Consider the following 15,365-nt stretch of genomic DNA (forward strand, 5'->3'; position numbering starts at 1 on the left):
GATTTACAAAAAAAGTTCTATGGTTCAAAAAAAAATTTTGTTCAATAGAAAAAAGAGGTTGGTAATGTAGGAATTCCACTGTGTCGCATGCCCTTAATGGTTTTCAAAACTAAACTGTATTTCGAGTTTTAAAAATTGTACAAAAATTATTTTACAATATGATTCTAAAGCGGTTTTAAATTACACAATTTACAGATTTTGACATTAAAAATTCCACTTTTTCGATACGAAAGCCCCAATAATTAACCAAATTGAAATGTGCTGATTCAAAGTTTATAAAATAATTTTAATATAAAAATAACTTAATATTAATACATTCATTAATTAAACTATTTTATTTTATTTAAAATCCTTTTTAAATATTGTTGCAGTCGATAATATTAAATTTTTAAACCATTCAGTTCGAAAAATTTTAATTAAAAAAAATATCTCAATGAGCAATTAATCTCAATTATACACCAAATATTCAAAAGTAAACAATTTGAAACTGAATCGTTTGAAATGGATAGCCTTGAAAGGTAAAAATTTCAGAGTAAGACATTTAAACTTTTAACTTCACAATTGTTATTACAACGTTAAGTAACAATTGAAACGGATTAATTTGAAAATATCAAAATTGAGAAAAATCAAATTAATTTTGGTATTTAATTTCTTTGCCATTGCGAGAGGAACTTTTTTAGGTTCACATTTTTATTGCGTGGAAAAATGTGAAGTATTGTATTTTTAACATTTTTATCAACCTTGAAATGATAAACTTCTAATTTTGGTTAAATTGGCAGTACATTTTATGTTTCTGAAGTTTTTAATGAGTTGAAAGAGATACAGTTTTTTTTTAATTGGAAGAGGCCATTTTTTATTTTTAAGATTTTTATTGTGTTTGAAGAACGAATTTTTTTTTTTGTCTGAATTAAACGAGGATAATTGGAAAATATAGAAAACTCTAATTTTTGTTAAATTGGTAGTACATTTTATATTTGTAAAGTTTTTATTGAGTTGAAAGTGACACAGGTTTTTCTTCAATTGGAAGAGGCCATTTTTTTATTTTTAAGATTTCTATTGTGCTTGAAGAAATAATTTGTCATTTTAGTTTTTTTATTAGAAGAAAATAATTTAAAAATATATATTCTCATTGAGTCGGAGGAGAGGAAGTGTTGATTTTCGATTTTTTCTGAATTTAAAAGAGGGATTTTTTTATTGTTATGGTTGTTATAGAACTGGAAGGAAGGAAATTCGGTTGCAAAAATGTTTTTAAATAGGAAATTGCTCTCATTTTTGGATATAGTTAGATGATATCTTTGTTCTTGTTTTTTTTGAAGATATGGTTTTTTAATTGACCCAACTATCTTAACAGCGAAGACGATTTTTTGATTGACATTAGGGTCGATCGTATTTATTTTTTTTTGTGTTCTGCAATTAATTTAAAAGATATTAATTTATTTTTGATTAAAAATACAAATTAGATGTTTTATTCTTTATAAACAACAGATTAAATGAATTTATCAATAAGATTATGTGAATCAGTCTTAACTTATATATTTAATTGATCTAAATTCATTGCAATTTATATTTTTTAGGAAACTTTTTTTTATAATGTTTTTATTAAGTTGGAAGATGGACATATTTAATTTCTTCACACTTGTATTAATGCGAGTTGTAGTTGAGGATGAGTCTTAATTTAGAGAATTTAAAACGATAGCGCGGATTCATATTTTTTAACCAGCGATCTTTGTACAATTCAATTTATCAAAGTGTGAAGGTTTAGGTTTTGCAGTTTAATTGTACTTAATTGAAAAGTGTTAAATGCTTCTATTTTATATGTGTCAATTATTGAGAGCTTAAATAAAAAATTTCCAAATTAAAATTACACTAAACTTTAATTTAAATTTCACTAGTTACGAACATTTTTGTACTATAAACGCACGCATGATAGAAGAGATTTGGCGGAGAATCCCAAGTCATGAGCCCAGTACAGTCGGTCAGATGGTGTGATCGTCGCGAGTTCGACTAAAGACGGAATAGATCGGAAACCTTCGGGCGTTTTTAGTATAGTCTTTTAGAATTCTCGCAAATCCCTGTTGAAGATATCACTAGAGGCACTCATTTCAATACACATTCTTATTTAATACTAAAATTTCTTACATTTCTTACAACTTATGTTACTTAAAATTCTGACTTTTGACTAAAAGTTTTACAAAACTTGTTATTGACCATTATCACTTTTTCACACTCACCATTTTCATACAGTAAATAAGACTTTTTCTAACCGTGAATACTAATTTTTTCTCGCTCAAGTTTATAATAATATATAAAGAAATATCATCATCTCTTATCATAGTAGGAATCTTTATAGCAATAACCCGATTATCTCTAAATTTTTACATTTTATTTTAATTATACATATAGACTGAGTCAAATATTGATATCAAAAGTCTCTCCGTGTAATCACTCTTTTTTTATTAGAGATGTAGAGAGAATCGCGAGGCTGGTGCTATCTATCGTCGCTTAACTTAATTAAATTGGAGAGAAATGGGCATTCCCATCTGTCAGTTGTTTTTGCGTTTTTTGCTAAATGGTATTAAATAAGTTCTAATTCGTCTACAATAGTGTAATTTGTTTCGGAGAAGATACTATATATCAGTAAGAACAATTCTTTTTCTTTTTTCTGTTGCTTATTCTATATGTTTTACCGAAATTTGCTCAATTCAAGCGTCACGCAGTAGACCAGATCAAAATTATTCTCCTAACCTGGATGAAACTTTCGCCGAAATATATTTAATTTTTAACTGTTGCAAGTCTTAACTGCAACAAATTTTAAATTTCATTTTTTTCTGTGTTTTTTTTTAATCTGGTGTCCTCATTTAGAACTCGAATTCACTCATACTTTGGCGTTTTCCCATTGCTGCTGAGGACACCGTAGCAGACGACAGCTTTTATTCCATCGGAGGATAAACTTTCGCCAAATAGCATGTAAACTTTAACAGCGGGAAATTTTACATGCAACAAAATTTAACTTCAGTTTTTTCTGTGTTAACATAACATTGTTTGTCTGGCGAACAACTTGTGTTTTCTTTTCCTAGTTTTCCACATAGTTTTAGAGTTTTCTGAAATCCCAGTTATTAGTGTCTCGATAAGACGAGATAAAATATTTTTATAAAACAGTGATACAGTTCTAAAGAAGCTAAGCGTTGTGCTCATTTCGGCGTCTTGGTGGCTCTCGTGGAAATACGTGTCTTATCTTTTTCCAGTTTGTCATATAGTTCGAGCGTTTTCAAAAGTTTCTTAGTATCCTAATTATTAGTGTCTCGAGAGGGTGAAATAAAACATTTGAATAAAGCAGTGATATAGTTCTAAGGCAGCGAAGCATCTTGTTCATTTCGAGGAGAAAAGTTTGAAAGAAAGTCTTTTGTAATATACAATTTTTCAATTTAATAAAGAAATAAGCTTATAAATGCGCGAATTTATTTTTAATTGATCAATTTCTTATTATTTAATCTTTCAAAATAATTTTTTTTCACTACGTAAAAAGTGATTTTCCACTATTGAATAGTGGACATTTTAACTCCGACATCACTATTTGCTCAGTAAAGTTTCACTACTTTCTTTAGTGGAATATTTTCACTAATTTAATTAGAAGTTTTTCACTAATTCCTAGTGAGAGACTTCTCGCTAATTGAAATAGTGAAATTTCACTACTTCAGATTTAGAAAGCATGGAGCGAATCGCACTTACTTAAATCCTATATATGTAAATGTTTTCCATGGTTACGTTACAGTTTTTACATGTTTGTTTATCATACACTAAAACTAGTACAAAATAAACCAGTCTATTGTAGTTAAAGGAATAAAAAATTAAGAATTGAAAAAAACTCAACTCTTTATTAAATATTAATAATAAGACTATAAAAACTTACTAGTATATCTTTATATCAAATGTAGCAAAAAATAATAGTAATAAGGAAATAAATAAGAATTAGCTGTATAACGTATGAGCATAACCTGTATTTTAATTTTACATTTTTTAGTTATTATTTACTATATGACTACATGAGTATTAAAAAATCAGTGTACTTATATTTCTTTAACATTATTCGTCAATGTAAACCGGGCTTTAAACATTTTTTATAATGTATTTCAATTGTAGCGGTTCAACCCGGAATCTTGGATTAAGTTACAATCCAATTCCCATATAATAACAGCTTCGAGTGTGGCCTCGGACTGGCCTTGCTATTAAATCGGTACCCTCGAAACGAGAACATTCAGGGCTGTCTGGACGGTTTCCAATTTAATTGCATAATATTGCGCAATATACTCGACTGAGTACTCGTGTACGGTGAAAACTTATATGGTTACAGTAACTAAAATTATCAACTTGCATGCAATATGGTTGCAATGTCCGCTAGTTTTGTTGAGACATCTTTTAATCAAGTTGTTAGATCAAAATGACCTAGTTGCCACAACGACACGCTTGTAGTTGCAGTCTTGTAGTTCCCACAACCACGCTATTTGTAGCCCATCCACATGTAATTTATGCCGCTTCTTTTGCGCGTAGCTGGGTTAACTCATGATATGGTTATTACATACACTATGTTGCAGCTACATACTTTTTGCTGTCGCAACCACAACGTACTTACGTCCCACAACCACTGTATCTCAAACATACACACAGTGTAGTTCTTACAACCCGTCTCTTACACAAACAGCTATGTAGTTGAGGAAACCACAATCATATTTGTATCATATTTTACTATTTATTGTGGTTGTGACAACTCTAATTATGTAGCCTCCGGGAGCTACGACCACGATCCTTCACCGATCGATCTATTTTAAGAATGGAACTAAAAGACCTGAATGGTCAAAGAAAATACTAACTAAATTAAATACGAATTAAAAGTATCGAATAGCACACTGTGACCACAGAAGAGCTGTGCGTCGATAGTGGGGGGGGGGGGGGGGGGGGGGGGGGGGGGGGGGGGGGGGGGTGTTCGAGAGACGAGTGCTCTGTATCCAATCGTGGTGTGAGTATGAATATAGCTACCCGAAATCGGCGACAGAGGCGCCACTATACTGATGCTTGTGCTTCCTATGGAAGTGTTTACTCTTAGTTTCTCTCTGATATGGGCAGTAAAGTAGATACATTGACTTTAAGAGACTTTAAGATCAGTTTGAAAATACAATTATTTAGCATTTGACGATTTTATAAAATTTATTGTAGCGATTCGCCCCGGTTGACGGTACAATTTAGTCAATTACCACACGAGACAACTGAACTGCCAAATACATAATTAGAATAAGTTATCAAAATGAAAAAAAAATGAAAATTAAAACAATATGGGCCATGAATAAAAGAACTGTACTCTCCTCGAAAATAAAAATGTATGAAAAGCTGTGTCATCTATAGTAGAAAAATAATGAATGATAATAAAATGTAATAAGACAAAATTATACAATTTAAAAATTATTTTTCTTGAAAAAAAAACATCTTTCTCATTCGCTCACCTGGGAATCGAACCACAGAAATTCTAATCTCCGGTCAAAAAATTGAGAACAGTGTAACCCTTTAATTTTTTTTTTTATGTTTAATCTGTCGTGAAATTTAGAAAAGAAAATCACTGAATCTTCGGGTGTATTTAGTGAATGAAGAAGATTTAAAATTGCATCAAACGTCTCGGCTCCATTTATGGGCCTTCTTCAATTATTTATTCCAGAATGTTACATATTTGGTATGAGTTTTTGGTGCATATCTGCATGTTTTAGCCAAAATATATTCCTTACGTAAATTTAAAAACAAATATATAAACAAAATCCTAAAAATTATTGTAATGCTAACAAATAAAAATTTTAAACCTCAAATTAGTATCTGTACATTAACCTTAATCGTAACTCCATTACACGTGTTCAGTTAGAATTATGATTTAAATTTCTTTTCCCCGCAATAAGCATATCATAACCAGTAAGAAACCCAAACTACACAGTCATAGCCTGAATCAAAGGCGGACAAATAAAACAATGGTATTTTTGAAAACTGCATTTCGTTTTTAATTTTTCCCTGAATGATTGTTAGATTTTGGGTAAAACGCGCACAGTTGTACCAATAACTCAAACCAAATATGCAACTTTGTAAAATAAATCACTTAAGAGTGCCCATATCATTCACGGAACTACAATCCAAAAAAACTAGTGGACTTTAAAAATTTTACATAATTTTTAGGGTTAATAATTTCAAAAATTAGATACATGAACATGAACATAACAGAAACAATCAGAGACTGAACTTACCTCCAATAATAAGTCAGGAGTAGAGGACGTTTCTAATAACACTTTTAGACCTGGATCCAAATGATCAACTAACTGATAATTATCTGGATCAGGGTTCAAAATCATCGGTAGCAGTGGCGATTCTTTAAAGCTTTCTAGTGCCATAACTAAATTAATCGAAGGAAGTAGTGACATTATTAAAGACAACTCTTTAATTTTGCTCCTATAGAGATTAAAATCAATCAACTTCGTTACCACACCGAAAGTCATTGTCAATGATTCTGAAAATAACGAAACATACACAACATTTACTATTATAAATCTCCCCTAATTAAATGTAAAATATGAATTTTATTTACCGAGAGCAGAATTATTTTCCTCTCTATCCAAAATCTTTGCAACATAAGCAAACATCAAAGTACGGAAATTCGTATCACCTTTTGTGATTTCTACCCGGAGAAAATCTCCAACAGTAAGAGGCTTATGTGAGTTCAGTTTTGATCCACATACTTTGACATTGAATCCCATCATATAAGAGTACGTATCTTCTATCCAAATAATTGAAGCTGAGTTCTTCACTATTTTGCAATTCGTAAACGTTGTTCTTTCTTTTGTGACTTTGTAAGCATTTTTAATTTTGTAGGAAATGTCTATGAGGATCAGAGGTATTTGAACTTTACAGTAGTCCTCGTGGTTGTTATACACCGGCTGCGTCTTTCGTATTTTCTCTTTATTCAATACACAAGGTACTTCTCTAGAAAAGCAGCTCTGTAAATAAAACGTAAAAATAAAATATGCCTGCTGCGCCTCGCGCCAACTTAGAGCGCGCCTAGAGCGTTCGAGTAGCTCTCGTGTTTGGTCTCATACGTTCAAAGTGTGCATTTGGACTGCATTATTTCAAATATAAATGTTATAACTTAAATCAAAAATTGCGATTTAAAACCATGATGGACTACAGTAATAAATTGGGGCGGAATTTTTGTTTTAATTTCTTTTTAAATACGGTTTTGAAAGCACCTGCTGTTTGAGGATTACATTCTTTACTTGATTACTTAAATAGAATTTATTTAATTTGTGTCCAATTAAAAAATGTCACAAATAGAATTTGTAAATCTGGTTGCACTCTACTAACAATCACGATTAAAACATGGATCTTTTAAAACCAAAGTGTTTTAATTTTGAAATGATTTTACTTCTTGAATTTTGGTCTAATCGAAAAATTAAATTGGGAGAGTTTTGAAACAGACTTTATATGTAGTAAAAATGTTGCTTGAAATTTCTTAATCGATCAGAAATATAGAATTTTTTGCTGTTGAAAATTTTGGAAATGTTGAAAAGCGATAACTTTTTTTAATTTTCATAGAAATAAAAAATGGCATTAGGGTAATTTGTAAGTCTTTTGTCATGTACCAGGAACTTTCACAAAAATCTATAAGTTTTTTAATTTTAATCTCAAATATTTGGTTAATGAACTTTACCTTCATTTTGGAACCCTATAAATGTACATCTAAGACTGACTCGATTTTGAAAAATCCTTAAAACGTTAGCGCAGTTTTTCTGGTAAATATTGAAATGTAAAGATCCGTTAAAAACTAGGTATTGAACATTTAAAATATTTGATTAACTCACCTCAAACTCTGCAGGTCTCCAAGACACAATGTTCATTAAAACCTCATCGGATTTCGCAGCTGATCGGAATAATTTATCTGCAGGTATATAAGTTTCGAGTTTTCCTAATTTTGTCATATCTGGCTCAATTTTCTGCACTGGTTCTTGCAACAATAATGAATTTTTGATCAAGTTCTTATTTTCTTTAAGAAACTCTGAGCCAGAACTTGATACATGCAGAGGTCCTAGTTTTATTTTTGGCTTTGGAACATCGAAAGTTTTTAAATACTTATCTTTTTGAGGGACTTGGGGATTTGTGCTGGCGAGAGGAAGAGGCTCAAGTATCACTGGAGGATTTGAAACACAATGCATATCAAGGAGATCTTGATTCATTGCTGGCTCTGGAACAACAAAACTGTTCAAATTCTTATCCTCTTGAGGCACTTGTGGCTTAGGACTAGCGAGAGGAAGACATTCAATTAACAGTGGATTCTTCTGAACATAAGGCATGAATTTTGGTGCATGGATTTTCAGTTGTGACTTCAAACTGGATTTATATGGAAGATTTACTCTTTCCGAGCTTATAACTCTGGGTGTTGCTTTCTTATTTTTAAAATCAATCCTTTCCGCTCGATGAGTTTCTTCTACACCTTTATAATGCCAAGACGCAGAAAACTCTTCAAAAAGTTGAGCTTTCTCTTTGCTTGTCTTTTCAGCACTCAAAGAATTAATCGAGGATAAATCGTTTGAGTAGGGACTTGGAAATTGATTATTATTCGACTGAGGAGTTTCAATATTTGGATATGGTACTGGCAATGGAGTTTGCCCGACTGAATATGGAATTTGATTATTTGGACATGGAGGTGGATAATTCAAGTAAGGAGTTTGATAATTTTGAAAAGAAATCTGATGGTCTTGCAACTGGTAATATGGAAGCTTATCATTTATATATGAGATTGGATAATGATCTGAATAAAAATCTTGTGGGTTGGAATACGAGTTTGGATAAGCAAGATATGGGTATTGAGCATTTGGAAAGGGATACGGATTGTAAGTCAAAGGAACGTTGTTTAAAGACGAAATTGCGGTATTCGCTGTTTCCCACGATGGGTTGCATTCTGCTAGGTTATTTTCAATATTGATGCTGCAATTAGTCTCATGATGTTCCAATTGACTTTTTGTTTTGCAAGTTCTCGGATCAACACTTCTCGTTAGTGGGCCTTCAGGACTTTTTATTTGTTCTGACTCTTTAGCAATATCTTCTATAAAGAGATCATTTGTCCTTTGTAGCATATCTATTGCAGTACTCGAGATGTTAAAGTTTGCATTCTCGTCTAGTTTACCCTCACCTTCGTCGCTTAGGTAGAGTTTAAAACTCTCATCTGTATCGCTTTCCTCTGCTACTTGATCTTCATTTTCTAATTTAATTTTTTTCGTTCTACTTGTTCTAATTACTGGATCTTTTGATATTTTCGATTTGGAATCATTCCTTATATTATTCCTCGTTTTCTTACTTGAAGTCCTTCGATATTTTACTTCTGAATTTTTTTTTGTATCCCTTGAGTCGGTATTTTGATCCATGCACCTTAAAACTTGACTGATTTCGACTGATGCAGTTTTTTGTCCTACAGTAAACAACCTGTTTTCACTGGATTTCAAAACCGCAGCCACTTCCATATTAAGCTTTTCCTCAGAGGTATTGCTTCGAGATGTTTTTGTCATTGACGTGCAAAATTCATTAGATGTATCACTATCCGTATAATTTGCTGAAAAGTTAAACAAATTCATTTCATTCTCGGCATTTGTACTGTCAGGACTTTGCCGGTGCAATTGAGGTTGCACTGCGTCTTTTGGCTTCACAACTTCTTGTGGTTCTTCAGCAGAAACTTGAGTTGTAGAAACTTCTTTTTCGGAAGTAGAAGACTCTTCCTCGGTAGCGTTAATTGGTGGAGACGATCTCTTTGGCGAAATTTCAGTGACTTCAAAGATTGAATTTTCTACTGTGATCTGTTTATTGATGGAGAATGAAGTACTGCTACTCGTAACATTATCTCCCGGTAATTCAACAACATTTTCCATTTCTTGAAAAACAGCTTCATTCTGCGGAATCGCGTTTGAATTCGCACGAGTGTGAGAAGCTTGAAATGAATTTCGGATCCATCCAGATTGATTTGATTGGTTTTCTGTAAAGGCAGGGTTTTTGATCATTTGGAAGCCATTCGCAGAATGAGTCAAAGGTATTTTATTTACGAATACATTAGGCATCGGTCCGGTGTATTCCTTATTGACGGTAATTTCAAAACTCATCTGTAGAGAATTCGCAAAAACCGAATGTGCAGTTTCGGGCCTAAGGATCGGATTTCCGAGGTTTTTAACTGTAATGAAGTATATATCATTTTAAAAAAATGGTTTTTATAGTGTTTTCCATACAAAATGTTTAAAACTGTATAATTTTATGTTTGACTATGTGCAAAATGTCTTAAAAGGGTTGCACTACATAGAATTCACGAAAATCACAAATAAACGTACTGACCTACGGTCTTTGAAGAAGTTTCTGATATTTTTAATAATTTACTCGGCGTTTCGTGATCTTCCTCCTCAATATCTTCGCACATCTCTGTCTTCACACATTCTCGTGCCAAATCTATGATTACCTATTTAGAATATAGAACTAATTAGTTGACTTAAGTTCATGCAGAATTAAAATAAACATTCCCATTTTTCTCGCTCATGTTTTAAATCTAAAAATTGACATTGCTAAAGAGGATTGAATTGTTGAAAGTAACCCCAGTATTCAATTTAGGAATTGCTAATTTAACTTTTCGAGCAGTTTCTTTCTTTAACAATATAGTAGCCTACTCCATTTTTGTATTTAGTGTAAGGTTTAATTTAATGAACAATTGTTATAAATTTAAAGCAGAGCACAATAATTTTTAAATGTAAATAAATACGGAGAGCAGAGAAAAGAAAAAACGGGAGAAGAGGGGTTATTTTTTTTTAATTGACCGAATAACGAACGGTTTTGGTGTGGTTTTTTTATAATTTCGTGCAGAAAGAAAGAAGTGAAATTTGCATACAGAATTATTAATGAGTGAAAGTACATATTCAGTGTACGCGTTAGGAAACGTTCAATTGTTTTTTTTTTTTTTATTAATCAGTTGCGAGGTCGCAGCCCTGGCGGACCGAAGGAAACGAAAGGAGCCTCTACAAAGTACCCTTAAAGACCCTACTGAGTCCCCCTTCGGTTCCTTCTTAAAAATTCAAAAAACAGCAAGATAAACTTTTAAATTGTTTAGATTCGGATTCTACGTTAAAATTTCCATCAGAAACTCACAGAGTAATCGCAACACTTTTTTTTCAGCGTTAAAATTGTTTAAAAAAGTCATTAACTTCTGCTGAAGGTGACTTCAAGTGCATTCATAATAGCTCAAGTAGTATGTTGCGAGCGAAGTTTAAAAATAAAATTCTCTCTCACTTGCATCGCAGGGTTATTGTCTGAGGTTTCCACTGCGTGGCGCTAAAATCCAGATAAAATTCTTAAAGTTACCGACGGAACGCTTATTAACTGCTACTAAAAGATGCACTTGAAGCCGCCAGTTGCAGTATAAAAATTTAAAAAATAATAAAAATTGTTGCTTAAAAGTACAAAAATGTGCAACTATATTATCTTCAGTTCTAATACTGATATTAAAGCGATTCAAACTGCAAACAGTAATTGATAGGCTCTGTATTTATTTTCAATCGCCCGTAAGGATGTGTTAGTCTTATTTTTTGTGAAAATTGCGATATTTTTAGAAATTTTTTATTGGAACACATGTGGCAAAAAGCGGGGAGGTGGGGCGTTTTTTTTACTGCCGACCGCTGGCCCCTTTCCTTAATCCGTGGCCAGGTGCCATCCAAGCATTCAGAACTAGGGGCCGAATAATGGCACCAGCGGTAGGCAGTAAAACAAAGAAAGGGCCCCCTCCTGCTTTCTGTCACTTGTTTTCCAACAAAAAAAAATGTCTAAAAATATCGCTATTTTCACAAAAAAGAAGACTAACACATCCTTCCGGGTGATTGAAAATAAATACAGAGTCTATCAATTACAGTTTGCAGTTTGAATCGCTTTAATATCTGTATTAGAACTGAAGATAATATAGTTGCACATTTTTGTGCTTTTAAGCAACAATTTTTATTATTTTTTAGATTTCTGAACTGCAGCTGGTTCACAACAGTTTTCCTCATACTCATGCATTTTTTCAAATTTTTTCCATCGCCCCTTGTATAAGAAATAATGCTCTAAAAATGACTGTTCTTAAATGTACCCTAAAATCCTGAGTTTTTCTTTACATTTTTCAGTCTGCTAAGCGCAAAAATTTTTTTACATAAACGTCTTTAAGCTCATTAACGTAGAACACTTTCAGCTTTTAAATGCCTGTTGTTTTGTTGCGCTAGCATTTTTTTTTGACTGAGTTGTTAAGCTGCAAAGGCAGATGCCTATAGTTTTCTTGCCGATAGTAGTAGAGTTTCACAGTGAAGCTAATGTCGACGGTTACCTAAAACATTAAATTTCGATCATTTCTTCTTTGAAATTCTATAAATTAAGAACAAAGTTGACAACAGATTTGAAATAGATGGCCATTCATTCAGGAGTTTCCATTTTTCAAGAGGTCTCCGTCATTCCTGTTTCCTAGCGACTTCCCCTGACTCCGCCCACTAATTTCAAAAGGAGTGGTCGAGTGACCAAATGTTCAGAGTGAATAAATAGCACTCAGAGAAAAATGGATGTTCAAACGTTAACATATAATCCAAGATATTACATGTATAGTTATCTCAAATAACGGCCGTAAATATTTTAAGAGTTTACTTCTTGTCATTTAAGGAATTAATTGATAACTTATTTGTGTATTTAAAACTAAACTTTAATGTTCGTGAATGACCGAAAAACAAATAAAGGGTATACAATGTAGATCAGATGATACATTCAGTCAATTAGAGGTTATGTTTAATATTTTTAATTCCAAATAAAAAATAAAAACTGGATAAGTAAGCGGAGAACGAATGATATGTAATGTGCATTTAAAATTCTACCTATTTTAGATTACTTCAACTCGAATTTTATTTCAATTTCATAAACATTTTGTCAAATGTGTTAGAAACAATATAGGGTGACCATCAGCCTCGTGTCACCAAGAGTTGAAAATGGCCCATGTGTTGAAAACGGCCATTCGGTGCGCACAGTGGTCTGGAATAGGAATTTACTGTTCATAATCGCCCACAGGTCGTATTTCTTAACCGATTTAAAAGTTTTTTTTTTAGAAATTCTCAGCAATTAATTTTTAAGAGAATTGTGGTTTGATTTTTTTTAATTTTTCCACAGAGCAACAATATATAAACAAATATAGTGACAAAATTGACCATTTTAGCTTTGTGAATTTTTCTCTCAAGAAAAAATACAGATAGAAACTCACTATCAGCCGAAATTATTGCACATGCATTCATAGAACATAATTAATTTTAATAATATTTAACTTAATTATTATAAGCAATTGTTATAAACAAATTCTTTATAAACGAGATTTTCTCATAGCTGAATTGATTTTTCTGAAAAAAAGGGATTCACAATTGTCTTTAAAGCCATTTATATACTTTAAGCTTTATCAAACATAAACAATATAGATTGTTTATAACAATTTAGTTGAACAAGTCTCCTAATCGGCCGTTTCCTTGTAGAAAAAAATGTTTTTTTCTTCAATAATTATTAGAGTGACATTTATTGCGACGACTAACCAACGAAATTAAATAAAGAATAATTTATATGATTGTTATAAACAATTTTTTTAACAAAACTATGATTTTTTTTACATGCAAAAAGCACGGATTTTCACTGAAATTATCCGACAATAAACTAACAGTGATTCCAAAGTTGGATATGGGACATTAAATAATAATTTGCGTAATTGTTAATAACAATTTCTGTAGCAAATTGTCCATAGCAATTACGATGTACTTGCGTTTTTAGAAGTCACCTATCTTTCATTTGTTTTATGCAACTTTCTGAAAAATAAATGAGGAACAAGTGAAAATAAGATGCAATAACGCTGTACTTGCGATTCGAGTTCTGAATCGTAATTTATTTATTTTAAGTTTTTTATAATATAGTCCGGGAGCTGGGTATGTTCCCGTATGCATTCAAGAGGCAAAAGGTAAAAACTAGTTAATCTTATGTATTTTGACCCGCTGAATCCAATGGTACCGGTTAATTTTACGAGAAGTGGATAGGTTTTGTTTAAAACGCAATTGTTTAAACAAATAGGAAAAAATGGTTTTTCTTTATGGGACAAATTTTTTTTAGTAAATATGGACAATTCTAAGCATAAAAAGTTCTCTTGCAACTTTGTTGTTAAATGCATATTTACAAAGTTATAAATTTTTAAAGTTCAAAATTTGACGTTTTTTGCAAACTTTGAGTATCGATTATTCTTGATCTATTGAATATTTTTCGAAAATTGAAGAAGCAACTCGTTCTTTGAAAGCTCCTCCACCTATTCATTGTACGCGACATTGGATTAACCCGTCGGAAGCCTAGTTATCGCAATTTACAAGTAGCGCCTTTTGTGCGCGCGACAGTGCGTTTGGCGCTTATGGCCGGCGCGCAGCGAGGTACTCGCGGCCTTACTGAAAAAAGTATGAAGTTTGTCCCGACTCTTTGCAGTCAATCAATCAGTTCTCACCAAATGATTATTTTATTATAAATAAATATTGTTTTATTATCGACTAAATATCATACACTGTTTGTACGTATAAAAATACACAAAATATGGATATTTTTCCGCTCATTTTTATTCATCAGTCTTATTAAATTTATTTTTGCACGTATTATTTTTTTGACACAAACAAAATGAGCAACATTTTATTTTGGCTTCTAAACAGCAACACGAAGTAGTTCGAGTACAAGCTTTACACCGACAATTTGGCACAAATTCGTTCGAAGGCGGTAATAATGTGTAAATTTTCTTTGGCAGCAACAAATTGTCCTGCATCTTATATCCATATAACAATGGATCTAATTTGTCAGCATTTTTGTTCAAACAATTAACTTGGTGATAAGTTATGTAAAATGCTCGCTTTATATGTAAAGCCATAGAAGCAGACGTTGGTGGAAAATTTTCCAGATCAAAAGTTCTTGCACTCCAGTGATAATGTTGGTGAGAACTGATTGATTGACTGCAAAGAGTCGGGACAAACTTCATACTTTCTTCAGTAAGGCCGCGAGTACCTCGCCGCGCGCCGGCCATAAGCGCCAAACGCACTGTCGCGCGCACAAAAGGCGCTACTTGTAAATTGCGATAACTAGGCTTCCGACTGGTTAATCCAAAGTCGCGTACAATGAATAGGTAGAGGAGCTTTCAAAGAACGAGTTGCTTCTTCAATTTTCGAAAAATATTCAATAGGTCAAGAATAATCGATACTCAAAGTTTGCAAAAAACGTCAAATTTTGAACTTTGAAAATTTATAACT

At 32.2% G+C, this 15,365-nt stretch overlaps 1 protein-coding gene across 1 annotated transcript in view; it reads right to left on the reverse strand.

Annotated features, from left to right (window-relative positions):
• The window catches only part of LOC117170189, a 105,288-nt gene that overhangs the window by 9,620 nt on the left and 80,303 nt on the right, over nt 1-15,365 (reverse strand). Inside the window, exons 5-8 of the mRNA XM_033356779.1 lie at nt 10,396-10,516; nt 7,884-10,237; nt 6,614-7,022; nt 6,276-6,535 (exon numbers count right to left, since the gene is read on the reverse strand). Of these exons, the coding sequence (XP_033212670.1) occupies nt 6,276-6,535; nt 6,614-7,022; nt 7,884-10,237; nt 10,396-10,516 (3,144 nt within the window). The remainder of the gene's footprint in view (nt 1-6,275; nt 6,536-6,613; nt 7,023-7,883; nt 10,238-10,395; nt 10,517-15,365) is intronic.

Source organism: Belonocnema kinseyi, chromosome 3, assembly GCF_010883055.1.
Source record: "Belonocnema kinseyi isolate 2016_QV_RU_SX_M_011 chromosome 3, B_treatae_v1, whole genome shotgun sequence".
Classification (NCBI taxonomy): Eukaryota; Metazoa; Arthropoda; class Insecta; order Hymenoptera; family Cynipidae; genus Belonocnema; species Belonocnema kinseyi.